The 20,167-nt window shown below is 34.1% G+C and overlaps 4 protein-coding genes across 6 annotated transcripts; 2 read left to right on the forward strand and 2 right to left on the reverse strand.

Moving 5' to 3' along the window:
- Positions 1 to 130: 130 nt before the first annotated feature.
- On the reverse strand, positions 131 to 2,146 carry LOC105219008 (DNA repair protein Rad60). 2 transcript variants are annotated; one of them, XM_011194932.3, is made up of 6 exons: positions 1,987 to 2,146; positions 1,433 to 1,932; positions 1,254 to 1,370; positions 873 to 1,188; positions 584 to 785; positions 131 to 510 (listed from the first exon to the last, which is right to left on the reverse strand). In XM_011194932.3, exons 1-6 carry the CDS (start codon positions 2,033 to 2,035, stop codon positions 417 to 419), a joined length of 1,278 nt encoding a protein of 425 aa, XP_011193234.2. In that variant the 5' UTR covers positions 2,036 to 2,146; the 3' UTR covers positions 131 to 416. The 2 variants fall into 2 exon arrangements, with proteins under 2 accessions (XP_011193234.2, XP_028900552.2); XM_029044719.2 differs by having other exon boundaries at positions 1,254 to 1,373.
- Positions 2,147 to 2,451: 305 nt separating this feature from the next.
- LOC105219009 (transcription elongation factor B polypeptide 3) lies at positions 2,452 to 6,700 on the forward strand. Of its 2 annotated transcripts, none has more exons than XM_011194933.3 (9): positions 2,452 to 2,647; positions 2,711 to 2,965; positions 3,422 to 4,228; positions 4,366 to 4,899; positions 4,986 to 5,206; positions 5,277 to 5,371; positions 5,432 to 5,631; positions 5,704 to 5,995; positions 6,087 to 6,700. In XM_011194933.3, the coding sequence occupies exons 2-9, from the start codon at positions 2,888 to 2,890 to the stop codon at positions 6,164 to 6,166; spliced, it is 2,307 nt and encodes a 768-aa protein (XP_011193235.2). In that variant the 5' UTR covers positions 2,452 to 2,647; positions 2,711 to 2,887; the 3' UTR covers positions 6,167 to 6,700. The 2 variants fall into 2 exon arrangements, with proteins under 2 accessions (XP_011193235.2, XP_011193236.2); XM_011194934.3 differs by having other exon boundaries at positions 2,452 to 2,635.
- A 220-nt stretch (positions 6,701 to 6,920) lies between these two features.
- LOC105219011 (TAF5-like RNA polymerase II p300/CBP-associated factor-associated factor 65 kDa subunit 5L) lies at positions 6,921 to 9,872 on the reverse strand. Its single transcript, XM_011194937.3, has 7 exons — positions 9,674 to 9,872; positions 9,435 to 9,601; positions 8,522 to 9,373; positions 8,178 to 8,459; positions 7,822 to 8,122; positions 7,413 to 7,759; positions 6,921 to 7,349 (listed from the first exon to the last, which is right to left on the reverse strand). The coding sequence occupies exons 1-7, from the start codon at positions 9,776 to 9,778 to the stop codon at positions 7,190 to 7,192; spliced, it is 2,214 nt and encodes a 737-aa protein (XP_011193239.2). The 5' UTR covers positions 9,779 to 9,872; the 3' UTR covers positions 6,921 to 7,189.
- A 532-nt stretch (positions 9,873 to 10,404) lies between these two features.
- Positions 10,405 to 18,902, forward strand: LOC105219010 (peroxisomal membrane protein 11C). The gene is made up of 4 exons (XM_011194936.3): positions 10,405 to 10,754; positions 15,146 to 15,510; positions 15,597 to 15,653; positions 15,788 to 18,902. Exons 1-4 carry the CDS (start codon positions 10,689 to 10,691, stop codon positions 15,999 to 16,001), a joined length of 702 nt encoding a protein of 233 aa, XP_011193238.1. The 5' UTR covers positions 10,405 to 10,688; the 3' UTR covers positions 16,002 to 18,902.
- The last annotated feature ends 1,265 nt before the right edge of the window (positions 18,903 to 20,167 follow it).

The following is a 20,167-nucleotide window of genomic DNA, read 5'->3' on the forward strand; positions in this document are numbered from 1 at the left end:
ATACTACAATAATTGTAGTTTACTATTGTCTTGCATTATCAAAATTAATTATATTTATATGAGGAAACATACTATTGAATTGCTTATCATATATGTATTGATACATTAAACTCAATCAAATATATGAAAGTTTAAGTTAATAACATTTTAATTTTCAATTTTGTACAACAAATCATAAACTTTTTTCGCTTTGTTCGCCTCTTCTAGTGCGCAATTTAATACATACATATGATTTATACAACAACTTAATTTTCGAAATAAACAAAACTAAAATCGAATTCTAAAACTACAGAAAAAAACAAACAAAAAAAATACTTTGTCAGAAGTCACTACGCTAAAGCACATACAAAATGAATATAAAAATTTCGCATATAAAACTATTAAATTTTAAACACTACGCTAACGGATGTATATCATCACTTCTTTTTTACGCGCAAATCGACAGCTTCATCGCCTTCGAATTCGAAGTCTTCAGGTGTGTCATTTAAGCCTAAGTGATCGCCATTGAAGCTAATAAAACATATTAAAATAATATTAATTACATTCAATTGTTTTTGTTTAACGGAAAAGTTAAAATTTGTACCTTAACACAAAATCCTCCGGAGATTTTTTCAATTCTTCCGCACATTTAATATACAAAATTTTTAATTTATCGGTTTTACTAAGTTCCACATGTAATGGCTTCCTCGGCCACAAATCCGATTGAATTTTCAGCGTAATAACATTGGCATCACGTTTTTTTCTGGTAGCACCGGCCTCGAAGAGATGTGTTAATGCACGTCCGCCTGTAATGACAGATATTTTTAATCAGCGTTGATATGACATGAAATAATTTCATGCGATTTATGCCAAATCGGTATGTGGCTACTTACTAATAAATTCGTAAACCTTGTAGTTTATGCTCGCAGGCGTATCACTGGGCGCTATAATACGATTATCAATATTGAACACTAGTTTGTCGACGGGTGTATTTTCGCGTTCTGCAATTTTACTAAATATATCGTGGAATTTTTGATATTTGCGTAGTTTAAAAATTTCCGGTGCGCCACTATCCCATTTTATTTTCACCGAAATCTCTGGATTATCTTCATCAAAGGAACATTCTAGTGCAGGAACAAAGGATGTATTAGGCGTTTCTATACTAGTAACGTCAACATCATTATCCTCTCCATCAGAGTCAACCGCAATCTATTTGAGTATATGCTTTATAAGTGCAACAAACTACTATCATCATCTGGTTAAATACAACTTACAACGCCTTCAATGCGCGGTAATGGACTGGAGACCAAATCGACGTAATCGACATTTGTGGAACGAGCAGCAATTTCTGCGAAGTAATTTCGACGTGCGCGCATAACACTACGTCTAGTCTGCTAACAAAAAGTTAAATATATTGTGAAAATAAAATTTTATTTCGAAAAGCAGCACACACCTGTCCTCTCATCATGGCAGCCATTACACCGAGAGAATCAGCCAAAGACATTGTATGGCTCGGTTCTACAATATCTGGTTCATTAACAGCACTTCTATTCGTTCCGCCGCGACGACTCTTTCTTCCTCTAGTTGGAGCGGTTGTCGTGTTGGACGTTGTGTCTATTGAAGTTGTTGGCTGCGGTGCTACAGCAGATCTACTGCGTGTTGTGCGACTATTGCCAACAGGCGCAGGCTCGAGTAGTTGCGTATATAGTTTACTAGTCGTATGTTGCACTGAAGTTTCGGATGGTTGCGAATGAGATTTTCTAGTTTTCTTAGGCTCAGAAATTTCGTTGGGTAGCTTATCTGATTCCGCTGGTGGTGGCTTTCCCTTTTTACCCCGACCTCTTCCTCTGCTCTGTAAAGATGGTGGCAGAAAATCGTCTTCATCTGAACCGTCAGTGCTTAATGTATCCACATTACGGGTTTTAAGTTTTTCCAGAAATTTGGCTTTTTCATCTACAAACAGATATATTTAAAAACATATTTTCAAACAATTAAAATTTTGGTTACCATTGTCATTGTCGTATAATTCAGCAAAAACGTCATATTCCTGTGACATAATTAATTTTCCAAATTATTTTAATATCTAAAATTGAATAGCACTTTACAAAATAGTTTTTAAACAATGTATTCTGCGAATAAAGCAAATTATAAAGCGCCAAATTGTCATTTACCTTGCAGATGTTGAACCGATTATTTTAATAAAATTATCGATAACCACTGGTGGTAAAATGGTGATAAACTTTAAACAACCTACAATTTACTAGAGTTTTAAAAAAAATGAACAACAAAATTTTATTCTGTTAAGTATATTTATTTAGTTTTTAATAATAGCTTCAATATTTATAAAATATTTCGATATACAAATAACACTTTATCGATTAGCGCTATGAACACAGCACTGAGAATATTGACAGCCGTATCCAATGCATACCTGTGAAATTTTCAACTCACTGAACATACACATCCAACGTCAATGATTGTCATATAAATAATCTGTTCATTTCTTTTCTGACATTAGTTGAAATAAAATAGTGATTCGTTAAATGTTAAGTTGTGGAAATTAATATTAATTTTAATATGTTAAGGCTTGAATTCGGTAAATTTTCGCATTAGAAAACGAGTAATGTTAGAGGAGTGAGAATGTGCGGATATAACCGTATGTGCGAAAGTGTGTAATTATCAAATACGTGTGATTAGTGAAACCTACAATTAATTTTTTTTTTCAATAAAGGCCTGTTTCATTGACACTGGATTACTGAACACAAAAAATAAAATCGTAAACCCAACATTTTGTCAAACCGTCTGCTGTTTTTTCTACACGTATAGGCAAACAAATCAAACGCCAAGTAGGCACAATTGCTTACGTTAACGTTAATAAAGTTGTTTGGAACAGAAGAAGCTGTCGATAATGTCATCTGCATCTATATTAGGTGTTATTCAACATTACCAAAAAAGTATCGAGCATTCCCAGGACGATGAAGGCAGAGTAAGTTGTCCATATTTTATGCATGTGTAAACAGTGTGCATAACTTAATTACATCGAATATATACTTATGATTAGCTAACGAAATTGTACTGGCGAAAAACATACATATTTATGTCTGAGACGAAACACACACACACCTTATTCTATTAAAGTATGTGCATTTAGGAAATTCCCCATATTCTCATTTTATGTATATTTGTTGTAGGGAAAGAAAGTTGAAAATTGCTATTTTTAAAGACAGGTGTTAAACATTGTTGACATCTACCTGCATGCACGCCCATATAAAATTAAGAATGTCACCTTTCACGCATAATTTTATCAATGGTGTATAAAAATGAAATTGTTCTCGACGAAAACAATGTTTATGCTATAATTTGACTTAAACCCATAAATTTCTTATATTGTTTTAATAATTTTATTTGTTTATTCATTGAATTTTTTATTTATTCTTATTAGCTTTTGCATTGCATCAACAAGTTGTATAAATTACCTGTTAAAGTCGAACATTTACAAGAGACCGGAGTTGGAAAAACCGTCAATTCATTACGCAAATATAATGGAGAAATTGGTGTTGCAGCAAAAGCTCTGGTCACCAAATGGAAAGCTATGGTGGCAGCTGAAGAAGAGCCAGCGGAAGTCAATAATTGCAATGACGATGATGACATGAATAATGCCAATGGAAACGGTTCAAGTGATGATGATCGTCACAATCACAGCGAAAGAAAGCCTTCTCCACAAGAACATACTCACTCCAATACATTAACTGAAAATACTTCAAAAGATCGCCAAAATAAGCACAGAGATAAAAGTAATTCAGAACATAAATCTAAATCACATAGTGAATCAAAGACACACAAACATGAACATTCAACGACGAAACGTAAACGAGATGTGGAACAAGAAGAAAAAGAATTATTATCCCTCGAAAAGAAATCCAAACATGAAGATCGCAAAAATGAGGGTAAGAATCGTGAAAATGATAGGCATAAGTCGTCAGATGAGAAATCGAGTCGTCATCGTGAACATGGTGAGAAACAAAACTCAAATAGGGATGCAAAAACTACCTCTTCTTCGACAACACATCACAAAAATAGTGGTGACTCCAAAGAAAAGAGAGAAAACGTAAAGGGTGCGAAATCGAGTGAACATTCGAGTTCGACAAGGCGAGAAACGAATTCTACGTCAGAGAAAACAAGCAAACAGGGTGAAAGCGAAAAGCATAGATCATCTAAGGATAAAGATAGGCATGAACGATCAAAAGAGGTAAATAACGAGTTTATATTGTCGTAATTATTAAATATATGTAATCTTTGTGTAGTGGTGTCGTAATTAAAGTATTGACATTTTTGAAATTGCTGAAAAATTAATTTGATAATTATCTTGTTACATTCTCCCAATAGAACAAGCATGACAAGAGTAAATCTTCATCCAAAGCCACCTCACATCGCGATAAACATCACAACTCCTCCGCATCACATTCTTCTAGCACCAACAAAAAGCCTTCTACCACAACTAATGAGCAAGCTACTCCGTCGTCAACACATACCAAAGATGAGAGTAGAAATAGCAGCAGAAAACGTCAACAAGACAGTGATTCGAACGATTCTACTCCAACGAAAGCCAAGATATCGAAGACACCAAAAGCCATCAAACAAAAAGTTACCGCTAACGATAATGAGGAGGACGAAGTTGATGCGGACGAAGGTATTGATTCGTCGATGGGCGCGAATTTTGCCGATGTTCTGGGCATGCTTAACGTACCAACAAAGAAGGCGAAAAAGTCGTTAAGCACCAACAAGTCCCCTACTGTCAGTACTTCGAGCAGGAGTACGTCGAATGATAAGGCGAGCAGTAGTTCAAGTAAAAGTGCTAGAGCTGAATACAAACCGAGTCCAATCAGCTCAGCAAGTACCTCAACAAAACCGGTAGATGCGGTAAGAAACTCTTGTTATTATTTGCTTTTTTTTTAACTTTATTATTATTATGTTGTTGTTGTTGTTGTTGTTGTTTGAATTTGTAGAAACCAGATCTGTTGTCGGCATCGGCGAAATTGGCGCCACTCGATCCGAATATTGCGCTTGAACTGCCAACGATCTCAGCCAATTATAAACCGCTTCCACACAATAAGACTGTAATGGATTGTATTTACCGTAATAGCTCGGTATTGAGCACTCCTAAACCTGTGCGCACACTCACAGATGCAGAGGCGCTAAGTCATGGCATCTCATCGAAAACAATGCGGTGAGTAAAATGTCGAAAGTGATTAGGGTCTCGAAATTTATTTATTTTTTATTTAAATATATATTTTTAGTACGAAAATATACTCCGGTGTGAGAACAGGTCAAATCCTGCAAGTACCATCCCTATTTGATCTATGCATACGCGTCTTGCAGAAGAACATCGATGGTATGCGCCACACATGTCATTTCTGAGTTAAAGCATTTCATAATTCAATTGCATTTGTAGGTCTGGAATACACTGGCGGTGTACCGTTCGATGTGCTACGTCCCATTTTGGATCGCGCCACACCACAACAGTTACTCTCGTTCGAAGAATACAATCCATACTTGATGGAGGACAGCGATTGCTTGTGGCAGACACATGTGCAACGAAACTATCGTTCCAAGAAGCGCTTGGAAATGGAGTCGTGGCGTGAAATGTATTTGGTGAGTGCACAGCATACGCGCAGTTTGATTTTTTATTAACTTTAATATTCATTTTCCCACATCTACTTGTAGCGTTGCGAAGAGGAAAAAGAACAAAAGTTAAACAGCCTTACGGCGACTATCAAACAATCGCAGAAAGTTATTGCGGCGCCCGTGCGAAAGACACAGCTGGCATTCGTGGATTCGATGGTGAAGCCGCCGCGCAGCGTTATGCGGAAGCAGGAACAATTCGGCACGAAAGCCAAACTGGTGGCCACACCAGCGGCACGCGTCTCCGCGCTATCGAGCGTCACACCGAACGCAGGCAAAGTGGGTGATACGCGTTTGCGCGTAGCGGCTACCGTACGCGATGCGGCGCAAGTTTGTAAGTACCACGAAATCGGTTTTTTTTCTATATTTATTGTGCTCAAAGAAATATTTTTTTACAAATATATTTTTTTTACACTCACTTTCAGCTCATGCGCCTATGCGTGCGAAGAAGGCACCACTCATGGCGAAAACGTTGCAGTTTATGCGTGGTCGACACAAGCGTTAAGCTTACTTTATTCATTAGGTTTTTGTTTGTTACTTTGTGTTCGTTCGTCTACTGTTTGTTAAATAAGGCCTCAATCAAAAAAAAAAAAAGTTTTAATGAAATTACAATGTTACAATATGATTACGCATATTTTCATATAAAAACTAGCTGTATACTCGTATTCATTATATATAAGAATACTAAAAAAAACCAGATTATTTTAATTTATAAAATAAAAAATTAGTTGCATCACATACACACACGCACCCTCAAATATGCGTATTAGTATATTTAATTTAAAACTTCGTAGATTTTGCTTTAAGTTGACCGTAGTTTGCGTTCAAAAATTGTTTTCACACATTTGTCTATAGATTTAAAGCCAATGTAAACAACTACACACATACCTACATGCAAATAGGTATGTTTGGCAAGCACTAGGGCTGTGCTAACTGTTAAACATTAAAAAAAAAAAGATTACAAGCCATTTGTAACATAGTTAAAGGTATATATAGCATTAAAATAGGCAATTTCTGAATAAATATCAAATATGAAATATTTATGATTGTATTATTGTGAAAAAAAAGAAATTTTTGTAAATCACGAACTGGACTAAAATTCATATGATGGATTTTATGCCGCCGTAAAGATTGTGTTTGCTATTTGTCGGTACCGATGATATTGATAATGTAATGTTACATTTAAATTATTAAAAAATATGGCTACACCCCATAAATAACTCACCTGAGCTAACTGTCATTTAAAAGGAAACGTTCACTCCTGTATACTTTAATTATACGTAATTGGTTAACTTATTTATTTGGATTTTTTAATTATTATTATTTTTTTTTTTTGTAATGTTAGTCGGAACTTAATAATTTAGTTTCTTAAAATAAACTAAACATGCTCTTTAACAAGTACGAGTACAATACTCATTGTTTGATTCTAATATTAATTTGTTCTTGCATTACTATTATTTCTAAACGCTTTGAAGTCTTAACACGCATTGCTTGCTTTTCACACTAATAAGCTTAACTTTTGCGCGCTTTAGCTGCCGATAGCACAAATCACTTCATCTTGCCGACTAAAGGAGACTTTCACTAAACGCTGACAGCTGCTGCTCAACGCCATAATCTTATTCAAATTAGTTGATGAGGATGAGGAGGAAGATGAGGAGTTTGCGTTGCTACTGCCACTGGTGCTGTCGCTGCAAAAATACATAGAAAATTTAATACTTTTTTTAGTAACCAGTGACACTTGATTGACTTACTTGATGGGTGACAGCTTCTTGACATCCCACACACGCAAAGTGCCGTCGCGACATGCGGACGCCAAATGTCGGCCGCCCTTACTCCAGGCAATACTGTTAATGGTGGCAGTGTGATCTTTCAGTTCGTTCAGCTGTGCGCCGGCGGCCAAATCGAAAATACGTATTTTGGACTCCTCACCGCCGGCGGCCAGCATTTTGCCATCCGGGCTGAATGCTATGTTCGTAACGGGCTGCTTGCAGTCAGAGAAAACGCGCATCAGTTTGCCACTTGTCACACACCACAGACGCACAGAGAGATCCGCAGAGCCAGTGGCCAAGTAACTGCCATTCGGATGAAAGGCAATGCACTAGAATTGAGAAAAAAATTTCGATTTTCTAATTCAGATAAAAAAATCGACTTTTCACCAACCTCAACATCTTGTGTATGGCCGGCGTAAGTGATTAGTGGAGAGTCACGCTCCAGCGACCACAAACGCGTTGTGAGATCCTTCGAACCGGTCGCAATGTACATGCCCACCGGACTCTCATCGATACACCAGACGGGATAGCGGTGACCACGATAGATGTTCGCACAGCCAAAACTTTCGGCGCGCCAACTACGCACTGTGGCATCCTTCGATGTGCTAAAAATGAGCGGGTAATGCGCGGAGAAGCGTACGTCCGTAATGCCAGCGCCATGACCACGCAATTGTATGCCACCATATTCATTACTAAAATTAAGGTAGTGAATATATAGTGTTTAGCAAGAGTGTTTACAATGCTTACAATGAATTGCTCTCGTATTTGGCAGCTTCGTATTTTCTTCTCCGCCTATCATTTACATTTAGGCGCGAATGTTCTCTAACATCCAAATCAATTTGATCCTCAGTCTCAGTTTCTTCGGCACACAGATTGTTCAGCTCCCAGCGACACACGGAATCTGCAAAGCGTGCGTAAAGATTTTTGCCGCTACAAGTTTGTTGATTCAGTTGCCAGAGTTGTACCACCGAATTATTGAAACCGGCAACCAGGTGGCATTCGTTGGCATCAACATGCGCCGCAGAAAGGCTACAAAGCGAGTTATTCAACGTTATAAAAATATGTAATAATAAGATAATAATATATCATACCCTCTACTCCGATCGGCAAGTTTAATAATATAAGGATGCTGTGTTTGTGTTTTCAACATTTGCTCTCTACACATACGCAAGGTCTGCATGCTATCTGTCACCTGCTGTTGACGCACCTTTTTCATTTCATCCAAAGTGTTCTCCAACTTCTCTGTTTTCACCATAAGTTCTTCGGGTGGTTCCTCTGCCTCACGTTTCACTGCCGAGCGTTCATTCGCCGCATTGACTTTCGGTTTCACCTCAGCCAAATCATATTTACTTTCTTCATCGTCTTCAACCGCCTCAAAGCCCATAAGTAGATTATCTTCACTCCATTTGGGTATCTCGTTATCAATGACGTGCACGTGTATCCATGTGTATAGGAGATTAAGTATAAGCACGTGACCACGTTTCTCCAGGTAGCAACGCAACGTGTCGACTACCGTCTCCGTAGTGTGTATTTCATATTTGGATGCACGAAAATGTGCCACATCCGGATCATTTTCGGCGGTCTCCAGCTTCGTGCAAGCAGATAGTGTTTGTATGAGTTTTGTGAAATACATTAGTTCGGGATCTGCAGATGTTTCATTTGTTGCATTTACAAATCGTATGCTGGTATGTGGAGTAGCATTGTTGGTTTGGTCGGCATGTGTGTCATTGGCGACGGAACAACCATTGATTTTCGTAGGCAAGGGCGCATCGTAAGTTTCTACAGGCGCCACTAATTGTGCGTATTTTTTGAGTAAGTCGAATGCGGCTTTTTGTTCGCGCGCTTTCATCAGTTCCACATAGAGGTGGCACAGCATGGGCGCATAAAAGCGTCTCAACTCTAAACGTATGAATTCACTTTGTGATTCAACAAATTGTGAGAAACTGTGAAAAAAATATTGCTTAGAATTGTTTATAAACATATACATATATATTTGTAACTTACCGCCCAAATTGTTGATCAACAATGTGGTGATTATTAGTAATGCATAGAACATTAGAGAATGCGAATGAATTCCCACATTGTAAATCCAGATCCAACATCTTTTGTACCATAAACTGTCGTTTATTTTGTAAAAGCAGAAAATCTGATTTACGAAATTTCTCATTACCCTGAAAGAATGGTTCGTTTAAACTTTGTTAGCGTTGCTATTTAGATAATCTTTGTGTTTCATGTATATTTACCACAAAACTTTTCTGTTTCAGATAATATCCCAATGATGTGCGAAACAAGTCGTTTTTTGACTTTTTCACTTTGTTGCCACTACTTTTTTCGCCCATTTCTGGCATTACACAAAAAACTTTATAAATTTTAACAATAAATTCACTGAATACAATTAATAGTTTTTGCAAGTAGCTGTCAAAGTTTGCACAGCTGCTGCTGTTGACAGTAAACAGTGTGGCAGAGTTGGATTTTTCACAGTGCAAAGCCGTAGATTATCAAACACAAATATTCATAAAACATTTGTTATTTTAATAAAACCACTGAAGTTCATAAATAAAGAAAGGGGAAAGCAAAATTATATAAAATAACATTTAAATTATTTTAAAAAAATACGGATTTAAGTAAATTAAATAAAAATCCACCCTCAGTATTGCTTAGTGATATCATACTACTAAATACAACATTGCGTACGTTACATTTATAAGCAAGCCTGTTGAAACAGCTGACATTCGTATTTTTTTACTTGACAGTTCTGAAAACAAAAACAATTCATTGTCAATGAACTATTTGTTTACATCGAAAATGAATTTTCATAAAATTAAAAAATAAATGTGCGCATTGCTTCCTGAAAGAACTTTAATTATTAAAAGAAATAAATTATATTAAATTACGGGGAGTTTGCCACTCAAGCAGTGCATTAATTTTTTATTTAAAAACTCTGTGATTTAGATAATATGTTAACAAAATATTACAGTAAATTGATTAGTTTCAATTGTTGTAACTATAGGAAGCTATTAGTAGCGTATGAGTGTGCGGTGGTTGTACATTGGCATTTAAATAATCAACTTGTACGGCAGTGACAGTGAATTTGTTGGCAGTTCATTTTGACAATCGCTTCGTGAAAGTAGTGTGAATTTCGCAGCTGTTTGTTTATTTACAATAAAAAAATTGAATTGTGTTAAATTCCTCTTTAAACATTAATTATCTTATCAACCAAAGTATTTACTTGTTAAATACAAAATTAAGTTTTAAAGTATGTCGACGACAAAGTTTGTAAATGAATTTTGTGAAATTATCGAAACTTACGGCGGTCGAGATAAGGTAAGCAGTATGCGCTTTACTGATATTCGCAAAATTTTTATGTTCTTCCATAAAATTTAAGACAAATACTATCTTTCCGGATATTAAACATGCCACGCATTGCAGTGTTGGCATAGTAAAGCATGTGGTCACCTCAATTTGCCGCTGCCAGCAGCAATTGGAAGCGGTTGGAGCTCTTATCGTGTCAACCTGAACAACAGGTTTCTCCCTTTCAAGATCTACATACATATGTGCGTATATCTATTGAAAGTGAAAAGTGTAAACATTTGCACTGACATACTATGCTGCCTAGACGTGTGGCTGTGTGATAAACATGCATATGCATGGCAAATTATGAAAAAACTGGACCTTGGCTTCACCTGTTCAGCAACATTATAACGAATATTTGATGTGATGAATTAAATTAACATAAACCTCACATGTGTGTCGTTTCAAAACAGCACGTTATGTGCTGCAAAGCTATAAGTCAAATAATAAGTTTCTATCCTAATGAGTTAGGTGGAATTTGAATACATTGCCATAGGCATTGCATTGTTTCATTGTATGCATACAAGAGCAACTATGTTTGTGTCAGTCGTTTATACCCTGATGCGAAAGTTCCGTTTATTGTCAATTGAAATTGTTAAGCAAATACAATATACAATATACCTTCATATGTTTGTATATAAACATATACATATCTACATATGTACCTTTGCTCATATACCCGTGAGCATTTTTGTTAAGTTCAATTTGAGAGTACATATTCCAAACTAAGCAATTGAATATCTCGAATTGAAACTAAAAATATACTTATTTATGAGATACAATAAAAATTGCAATATAAAGTCTGTATGATCATGTGGCTTAAATTTAATACACTGTTGTGATTGGTCAATATAGTAATTGTTTGTGGAACTTTTTCTTCTTTAAACACAAATTTTGATAATCATAAATTCTACGCATTGTTTGTTGATACGAGTATCCGTCTGCAGCAAAATCACGAGTGTCAACTCCAAATCTTATCATTAGATATGTTTGTGAGAACTATGTATGTAGATATTAGAATGAAGTGGCTTCTGTACAAATGAATTATGAGTTGGGGGAAATCTTATATAGACTAAATTTATATATTTATATTTGCCATTAATAATGCCATATGTCTAATTAAAATTTATACAGAATCATAAACAAGATTTACCTAAGTGTAATGCATTTCGAATATATCATTTTTGCCACACTCATTTGTCTTAATTTATTGTGGTACTTGAAATGATTTATTTGAGGAGGAGATATAGGATTTTAAAAAGGTTTAAAATATTGAATTTAGCCTCCTTTAAACTAATATCTAACAGTCGAAATAAATGTCATGACAATGACATACAAATACAGTTGAACTTCTCTAACTCGAATCACCATAATCCACAAAAAAACTTCATAAAACATAAATTTTCCAAAAAGCTGTAAAATATAGATTTGTACACTGTTTTATTTAGTTACTTCGCAAACATTTTTATGGACATACGATAAAATATGTTTTCTGTAATTTTATTTGTTGCATTTTGCTATTTTTTTGGCTCTTGACGTCTGTATCCCATACCTATGTGACATGATTTATGCAATCCATGAGTGTGATACCATATTTTTTTGTTCAATCCCATATGAAATAGGGACTTTTTTAAATTTTGCCTTGATAGTAAAATTTTAAAATTTGTACTATGCCCTGTTCGAAAAGTTCGATGTGTAGAAGGAAATTTGTATGAAATTTGACTTCTATTGCCCATTCAAAAGTTCGAGTTCGGGTATAGAGAACTTTGAGTTATAGAAGTTCGAGTTCCTCTGTATATATAATATTTTTTTAACTGTCAATCTTACAAATATTTTAACTTTTTTTTATCATTTAATACCTAATTAATCAAATCACGCAATTTCACATGGTTTAGACAACTAACTGCATATCTATATCACATAAAATTATATGTATATATCTGAAACGTCATCGGTTGGAAGATGGACAATCGATCTTGATAACTCTGTGAGTTCGCACAATAAAAATTAATGCTTTAGTCACAAAGGAATTCTGATATGTATGTCCTATATGGAGATATAATTTATTGAAACTGATTTATATGATTAATTGATTTTGAATAAGGCAAGTTAAATTCATTACATTTTATCTATAAGTGACTAAGTTTGTTTCCATTATTTTGGTTTATGTACAGAAATATGTAATATTTTAATTTAATTATAATAATTAAATAATTAATTAATTTTTTTTTTAATATTACTGACTTAATTACGTTAGTTAATAAATATAATTCTATAATCGATAGCCGATAATAGAAATATTTATGTTACCGGTTATTAAATGAGTAAATTGTAATTAAGTATTTTCCAAGTATCATAGATTAATGTCAATAAATTAAAAAATAATTTTTATTAGTAAATTACGTCGACAGACATAAATAAATAAATATTTCCAATTAATATATATTAAAGTCAGAAATTGTTTGTTTAAAAAATAAAAAGTAAACTACGTTTTATTGAACTTCGCGCACATATCATTTAGGTTTCGTAGACTAAACTGTTGTTGTTGTTGTAGTTTCAAAAAACATGCCTCACATAATTTATATAAATGCTTCCAATTTGACAGTCCTGAGTCGAATAAAAATCTCGGTTCATTCTGGTTAGTAGAACCGACTGTCTGGGGAATGGCCTCATAACTCTTTATGATGTATATTTGATGGCAGTTTTATTGGTGTGAATAAAATCTTATACTGTCAACGAAAATTTATTTCCAACACTTGTCTAGTACAAATCATGATATCACTCAACTCTCCACAGTGAGTAATGCTAAGTAGACATTTCACTAAGTAACAAATGATAATTATGTATATATGTGTTTTGGTATTTTGGCATGTACATATGTATGTATATACTTACAATGCTTAAAAATTGACATTGTTAATTAAATTGTTGTTATCTATAAAAAACCTAGTAATTTTATTTATTTTTTTTTTTGTTGATAGCCATTCAAAAACTTAAGTATGTAAATCCTTATGTACTTAAACGATTAAGTGATTAAGTCAACGAAAGGGAATCGCGTGCGCTTTGCTTTGTAGACATTGTGTCCAGCTAAATAATTGTTTTTTTCGTGCATAATTGCCTATCTTGTTTACGCTAACTGTTTGGGGGCTTGACATTTCCCTATATAAAAGCCATCAATTGTTAATGAATTATGGGCGGAGGTACTTATCACGTGAAACGTGCCTATGAATTATTTGTGAAATGGCTCTGTATGTAGCGGAGAAGTGTAATATTTAAATATGCATTTGTAATATAGTGTTGTCCACACTTTTCACGCTTCACAGTCTACTTTACTTTTGTGCTTCTGGTCCGAGAAGATTTTTTTTATAAAAAATGTGGCCTCACACTTGTAGATAAAATGGAGAGGGCTTGGTAAAAAGCTATATATTCAACTATTATTAAGTGCATTTTGAAAAGTTGAAAGTGTTTTTGAATTTTTTTTTTTAATTATCTTTTATACCTATTATGTGCTATATCATTAGCCTGCTTGCTTGCACCAGACTGCAGCTTCATTTCAAAGCCAACTATATGTACTTGCGTTATAAATAGCAATGAAGTGCTATTTACTCAGCATGATAATTAAAAACAGAATTCATGCTGTGTCAATATTCATTCTGATGCATTTTTTCTTATCAACGCATGTAATGAATTACATATGTATATGTATACAATGCGTGTTTCTTAATATTTTTTCATTTAGAATATTCGAGAGAATATCGTACATAAAGTATATAAGAGTCGGTACATAATAATACCCAAGTCCATGGTCTTCAATATTCTAAATTTTAATGTAATAAACATCGATCAAAAAAATATATAGTTTTTGAGGGTCTCTTTCAGGGAATAAGTCGCACAACTTTTTTATGTCCTAAATTTTTCAATACATAGTCTTTATAGTATTTTTCAAGAATGCTTAAGGTAGGTCTTGAAATCTTTCATTATTCGTTGTTGTTGTTGTTGCGGCATAAAACATTCTGCACATAATTCTGAGGCCGATAGGACAGTCCTGGGCCTGATAAAAATCCATGTCTATTCCGGCTACTTCGAACCGATAATCGTTGGAACGTCCATTATTCGTCTTCATTAACTGCTTTCGCTTCTCAAGACCTCTTATCCATCTTAGTGGCGCTTTCTGAATCCAATTTTTTTGATATACATAGGTTTTGAAAAGCTCGGCTATAACCGCGTAAGCGGTTTCTACGCCAGTTAAGAAGAAGAAGGTTTTGAAAAGTGGAAGGTCAAGTTTACAAAAAAGTTATTGAGTTATTATAAAAATAATATAAGTCATAATCTTATTAACACGCTTTTTTCTCATTCCATCACAGGTGATGAAGGCACTATGCTACAGCGCCAAACTCATTGCCGGCTATCATGCCAGTCGCAATCCGGAGTTAGCCAAACGCTATGCCATTACCAGCTCACGTATTTCAGGTGCACGCGCCACACTCCGCCTCATCGATGACATACCCATGATACAGTACGCCTTGGAGTATGGTTTGGGCGAACAGGAACAAGATCGTCTAATGGCGGTGCTGGGCGTTACAGCGAATATTGTCGATTTACTTTACTATCCCATAGAAAAAATTTGTTGGCTGTCGGAACACAACATTTTGGATGTGAAAAACGCCGATGCTTGGGATGTGCTTAACTCAACGTTTTGGGTACTTTCCGTCTACCTGAATTTGATGAGGTGTGTTAAAGTGACTAATTTACTTTTAATTACCGCATTTATTTGTATTTTTATTTATACTATTTTTTCGTCGAATTCACTTTCAGAACCATGCGCAATTACTCGCTGAATCAACAAAAGGTGGACGCGGCGAATGTTGCTAAGTGAGTAGAATAATATATATAAAATATTTATGTATATATTTATTAGCAGTGTTAGTATATTCTCAGATTTTACTGTTGTTTCTCTTCACATCTGTCTTTATTTTAATTATTTAATAATTTTTTATTTTCTCCAGCTCCCGTGTGGATGAAAAAGTACTCAAAAAGCATCGCCTGGAATTGCTCTCCGTTCTACGACTCTCACTCGATTTCACCCATGCGGTCAGCACACTGCCCAAAGGCTATCTTTGGGGCGGCAAGCTGTCTACATTCCAAGTGGGCGCCATCGGTACACTCTCAGCGGCTATTGGCATTTATCAGCTATTTGCCAAACGACGGTTAACTAAATAAGTCAAGGCAGAGTTCCTAAAGGCATACGTACACACATGCCTACATCCTTTGAAACATATCGCCTTAGCACCGCTAATTTTTATCTACGTTTTTGTTGATTTTTATAACCTCCAGTTTTACTTTAATAAATGTTTGTGTATTTGTGATTTGAAAGCCGCCCAAAGCATAAAAGAAATGCCTAATGCCTAATGCTTAAAGTATGTATGTAATATTTATGTGAAATCAATGTAACTCAAGGCAATCAAAGACAGCGCAATATTATTGGCCTTCTTGATCTTGTTTAATGATCGTGCAATAGTTTTTCACTATATAATGTTTAGTATAAGAAGACAAAATATATATTATATGATAATATATTTGCGTATATATTTAGTGATACGAATAAATAATACATATTTGCATAAAAGAGAGAGAGAGAGGAAAAAATTGAAAAAAAAAATTTAAAATTATTTCTATAATAATTTGTTAAATTTATCATTTAACAAGATGAACTTTAAGTTTGAAAAGCTCTATGTTATATATGAGGCATTGCATTGTTAAAACCAGACCAGACATTTTTCAAGACGTTTTTTGGAAGATTTAATAAGCTAATGTCCATCTAGTTCCAGTTCCCATCGAAAATGACAAACCAGATCTCGTTTGGAGACTTCGCATGTGGACAACTTAGATTTGTTAACGGTTCTACAGAATGTGAAATGGGTTAACTTGGTCATTAAAACTCCTACAATTGATTGGAAAACTACTAAATCGGAATTTTGTAGATTTCAAAGTCTAGTTTGTCGAATAAGAAGACGAAGGAATATTGAATATATTTGGTGTATCGGCATAAAGATTGTTGAATTATACATAATACAGAGTGTGGATAGGTCTCGATTATTAGACCTAATCATTGAATCCGTTTCGATCGAGAAATTTTACGTTGAAATCATTGAAACAGTATCGTAAATAAAATTTTCGACCTAAGTGAACTCACTTACCGATTTGATAAAATATATTTCGCGGCTAATAGATGTCGCTATCACGAATTCATTAAATACCTAAAATCGAAAATTTTGATCGTAATCTATCCGGAAATCCGAAATGAACTATTTAGAAGTTTTTATGTAAACAATTAGTGAAGACGGAATAAATTATATATTAAATGGGTATTTTAGAGACAAAAAAATAAATTTGAGGTGTATAAAAGTGATATAAAAAGTTAAGTCTTCTCTCAACGAACAAGAATCCAACTCTACAAGTCCCTCAACATTCCCGTCCTACTTTATGGTGCAGAAGCGTGGGCGATGTCAACATTCGATGAGACGGCACTAAGAGTTTTCGAGAGAAAGGTTTTGCGGAAGATATACGGTCCCTTAAACATTGGCAACGGCGAATACCGCAGACGATGGAATGTTGAGCTATATGTGTTATTCGACGACATTGACATAGTTCAGCGAATAAAAAGACAGCCGGCTCGCTGGCTAGGTCATGTTGTTCGATCGTTCGAAGAAAGTGTTCCAGCTCTGAAAGTGTTCGATGCAGTACCCGCTGGTGGAAGCCGAGGAAGAGGAAGACATCCACTCCGTTGGAAGGAACAGTGAAGAAAGACCTGGCTTCAGTTGGTATTACCAATTGACGCCAAACTGCCGAAAGGAAGAATGAATGGCGCGCTGTTGGGGACTCGGCTAAAACCGCGTGAGCGGTGTCTACGTAAGTGTAAGAAGAAGAAGATTTTCTCACACAGTTTTACGTTTTCACTTTGTGGAAAAGCAGTTTATCGACGGAATCAATGATAGCATGACAATTTTCGATCGAAAATTCTTATCGTATCAAAAACATATTCGAAATTTGGTCTATTCGAATATATCATGTAATAAAAATGGTTCTGATACTTTCATCATCGTCATACGAAGTGAGCTTCAGTTTAGAATCTGCATGGTTGATGAAATAAACTGAATTTACGTTGAGTTTAAGAGGGTCATCCCATGTGATGGGCTCAACATTTTTAATCATAAGTTGCTTTCTTAACATGTCTAGAATACGGTGGTAATGTGATATTAAAAAAATCGAAGTTGTTTTGAAGTTATAGCAGTTAGAAAAAGAAATTGTCCAAAGCGCTCAGTTCGGAGCTGGAAACTTTTAACGCATTTTTCTCAAAACTATGTTTTTCAAGGTTTTCTTTATATGTAGAGGATCTTTTAAAAAGTCTCAACGTTCCTTAGATCCCACAAACTCAAATAAATAAAATTCACACATGTTTTTTTTTTTTTTGTTTTTCTTGTTTGGTTGTGAATCCTTTATTGGTATACATGCTCGTACATTTCAATTTCAAACTTATAATACAGGCGCATATGTATATTGTCATACTCAATTAATTATTATATCATATATATTTATTTCATATATGTATATGCATGTATATATGTATGTATGTATATTAGTTGTCTATTTGCTTGCTTTGCCATAGTGTTATGCACTGTTTGTTGATTACAATTTTGCAATATTAAATTTTCAAATAACTGCAATAATTTACTTTAGAATATGTTATGCTTTAAATATTTTTATGCACTTGTTCTGTGAGATTTGTGTTGCCGTGTCGGTGTGTGCTGCAGGTCTATTGCTTTCGTTTTAATTTCGCTACATTTGTTTTTTGATTTAATGTTGCGTTGCTATTGTTTGCTGTAAGCGGCTGATTTATTTGGTTGTCAGTTACTTTTTGAAAGTTTTTTTTTGATTTATTGCATGTATGTATGTATGTGAGGCTGTAAGTTCATTTTAGCTCAGTGATCGTACGCTTGCAATACATACATATATTCTGTTTGGTTTGCGTATATTTGTATATAATTAGCTATTGTTGTTTATAATACTATTACTTTCAACTAAGTTTTAATTATTTTCGTTAAAATTGCCATAAATATTGTATATGTATGTAGACTTTGTGTATGTGTGTGTGTAGGTTTAAGGTAAGTATTGATGCATGCCTTGTATATAATTCTCCAATCAAGTTGCTATTTTTTTCTTCATTCTATATGCAGTCAGCTGATTAAATATATTTGTTTTTGTTTTTGTTTTTGATTTTTTTTTTTGTTTTGAAGCATTTTTTCGTATTGCTCATTTCGATTATAACTTCATTAAATTTTTTATAATCCTATCTACAGTTCCCTTATATTTAGTTAAATACGTTATTTATTTTTCATTTTTCAACCTATGTATATACGGTTATGCATATAGTATATGTATCTATCTATGTGTGTGTTTTATTTTTATATTTTTTAATGAATATGTTTTTTACTTTATCTTTAGCAGCATTTTTTCGATAATTGTTGCCTTTGATTATTCTACTTAGTATTTACTGCTATTGCAGAAATAATAATCATTAAAAGAATAATATAAATATGTCAAATTAAATATTTTCTTTAACATAAATCTTTGCGATTCTTAAGTAAATTACTCTTATGCAAGAAGTCGTTTGTTCAGACTCTTTAGTATTCTCAGTTTTGTTTTGAAATTTGCTTGATAAAGACAGTTCACTCATCTGTTATCTGGTTAAATAGCTGGAAAGAGTCGTGATTATCTTTCTGGTTATACTTAATTGGTCACCTTCTTAAAAGATCTCGGGAAGTTGATAATTGAATCTAAGTAAAAAATGTCTTCAGTCCCCAAAATTTCGGATATCGTCAGTGACTAAGAAAATTTGTTATCGATTTTTCAAGAAGATAGTTTTATGTCAAGAAATGTAGCAGCATTAAGGCAGTAGTCTGCTTTGGAAGCCGAAAAAAAGCGTTTTTTAGCAATTTTTTTTTTTTGAAAGGGAAGGAAATGATTGCGGTAAACGGAATTTTAAGACGATAGTGTACTATATTTAAGGCTTAAAAAACAATACTTATTATTAAAAAATATTGAAATTTTTTCAAAGTTGTGAGTATTTTTCTGGAGCGCCTGGAGTCTGCACTTGTAAATTGGTGCCGGTGATGGAGGTCGTGCAATGCATCTGAAACAGTCGAACCAATTTTTTTTTTTTAATTTTTATAAGTTTCTTTTCTTTATGAACTAAAAAAATACCGAAGAAGTTATAAAATTCCAAAATTTTTCGAAGTTTGAAAAAAAAATTCACTTTTTTAAGAAAAAAAATTGATTTTAAGTTGCAAAACAAGTATTTTAAATAATACATTTGTCCAACTAGAAGA

The sequence above is a fragment of the Zeugodacus cucurbitae genome, chromosome 2, assembly GCF_028554725.1.
Source record: "Zeugodacus cucurbitae isolate PBARC_wt_2022May chromosome 2, idZeuCucr1.2, whole genome shotgun sequence".
Lineage (NCBI taxonomy): Eukaryota > Metazoa > Arthropoda > Insecta > Diptera > Tephritidae > Zeugodacus > Zeugodacus cucurbitae.

Coding starts and splice junctions, on each gene's coding strand:
- LOC105219010 (XM_011194936.3), top strand. CDS start 10,689: ATGTCGACGACAAAGTTTGTAAATGAATTTTGTGAAATTATCGAAACT. Junction 15,511..15,596: donor GTCTACCTGAATTTGATGAG/GTGTGTTAAAGT, acceptor ATTCACTTTCAG/AACCATGCGCAATTACTCGC. Junction 15,654..15,787: donor GACGCGGCGAATGTTGCTAA/GTGAGTAGAATA, acceptor TATTTTCTCCAG/CTCCCGTGTGGATGAAAAAG.
- LOC105219008 (XM_029044719.2), bottom strand. CDS start 2,035: ATGTCACAGGAATATGACGTTTTTGCTGAATTATACGACAATGACAAT. Junction 786..872: donor CAAGGTTTACGAATTTATTA/GTAAGTAGCCAC, acceptor CTGTCATTACAG/GCGGACGTGCATTAACACAT. Junction 511..583: donor CCGGAGGATTTTGTGTTAAG/GTACAAATTTTA, acceptor ATGTTTTATTAG/CTTCAATGGCGATCACTTAG.
- LOC105219009 (XM_011194933.3), top strand. CDS start 2,888: ATGTCATCTGCATCTATATTAGGTGTTATTCAACATTACCAAAAAAGT. Junction 4,229..4,365: donor GGCATGAACGATCAAAAGAG/GTAAATAACGAG, acceptor TTCTCCCAATAG/AACAAGCATGACAAGAGTAA. Junction 5,372..5,431: donor CTTGCAGAAGAACATCGATG/GTATGCGCCACA, acceptor TTGCATTTGTAG/GTCTGGAATACACTGGCGGT.
- LOC105219011 (XM_011194937.3), bottom strand. CDS start 9,778: ATGCCAGAAATGGGCGAAAAAAGTAGTGGCAACAAAGTGAAAAAGTCA. Junction 8,123..8,177: donor AAATACGAGAGCAATTCATT/GTAAGCATTGTA, acceptor CCTTAATTTTAG/TAATGAATATGGTGGCATAC. Junction 7,760..7,821: donor GCCATACACAAGATGTTGAG/GTTGGTGAAAAG, acceptor TCTCAATTCTAG/TGCATTGCCTTTCATCCGAA.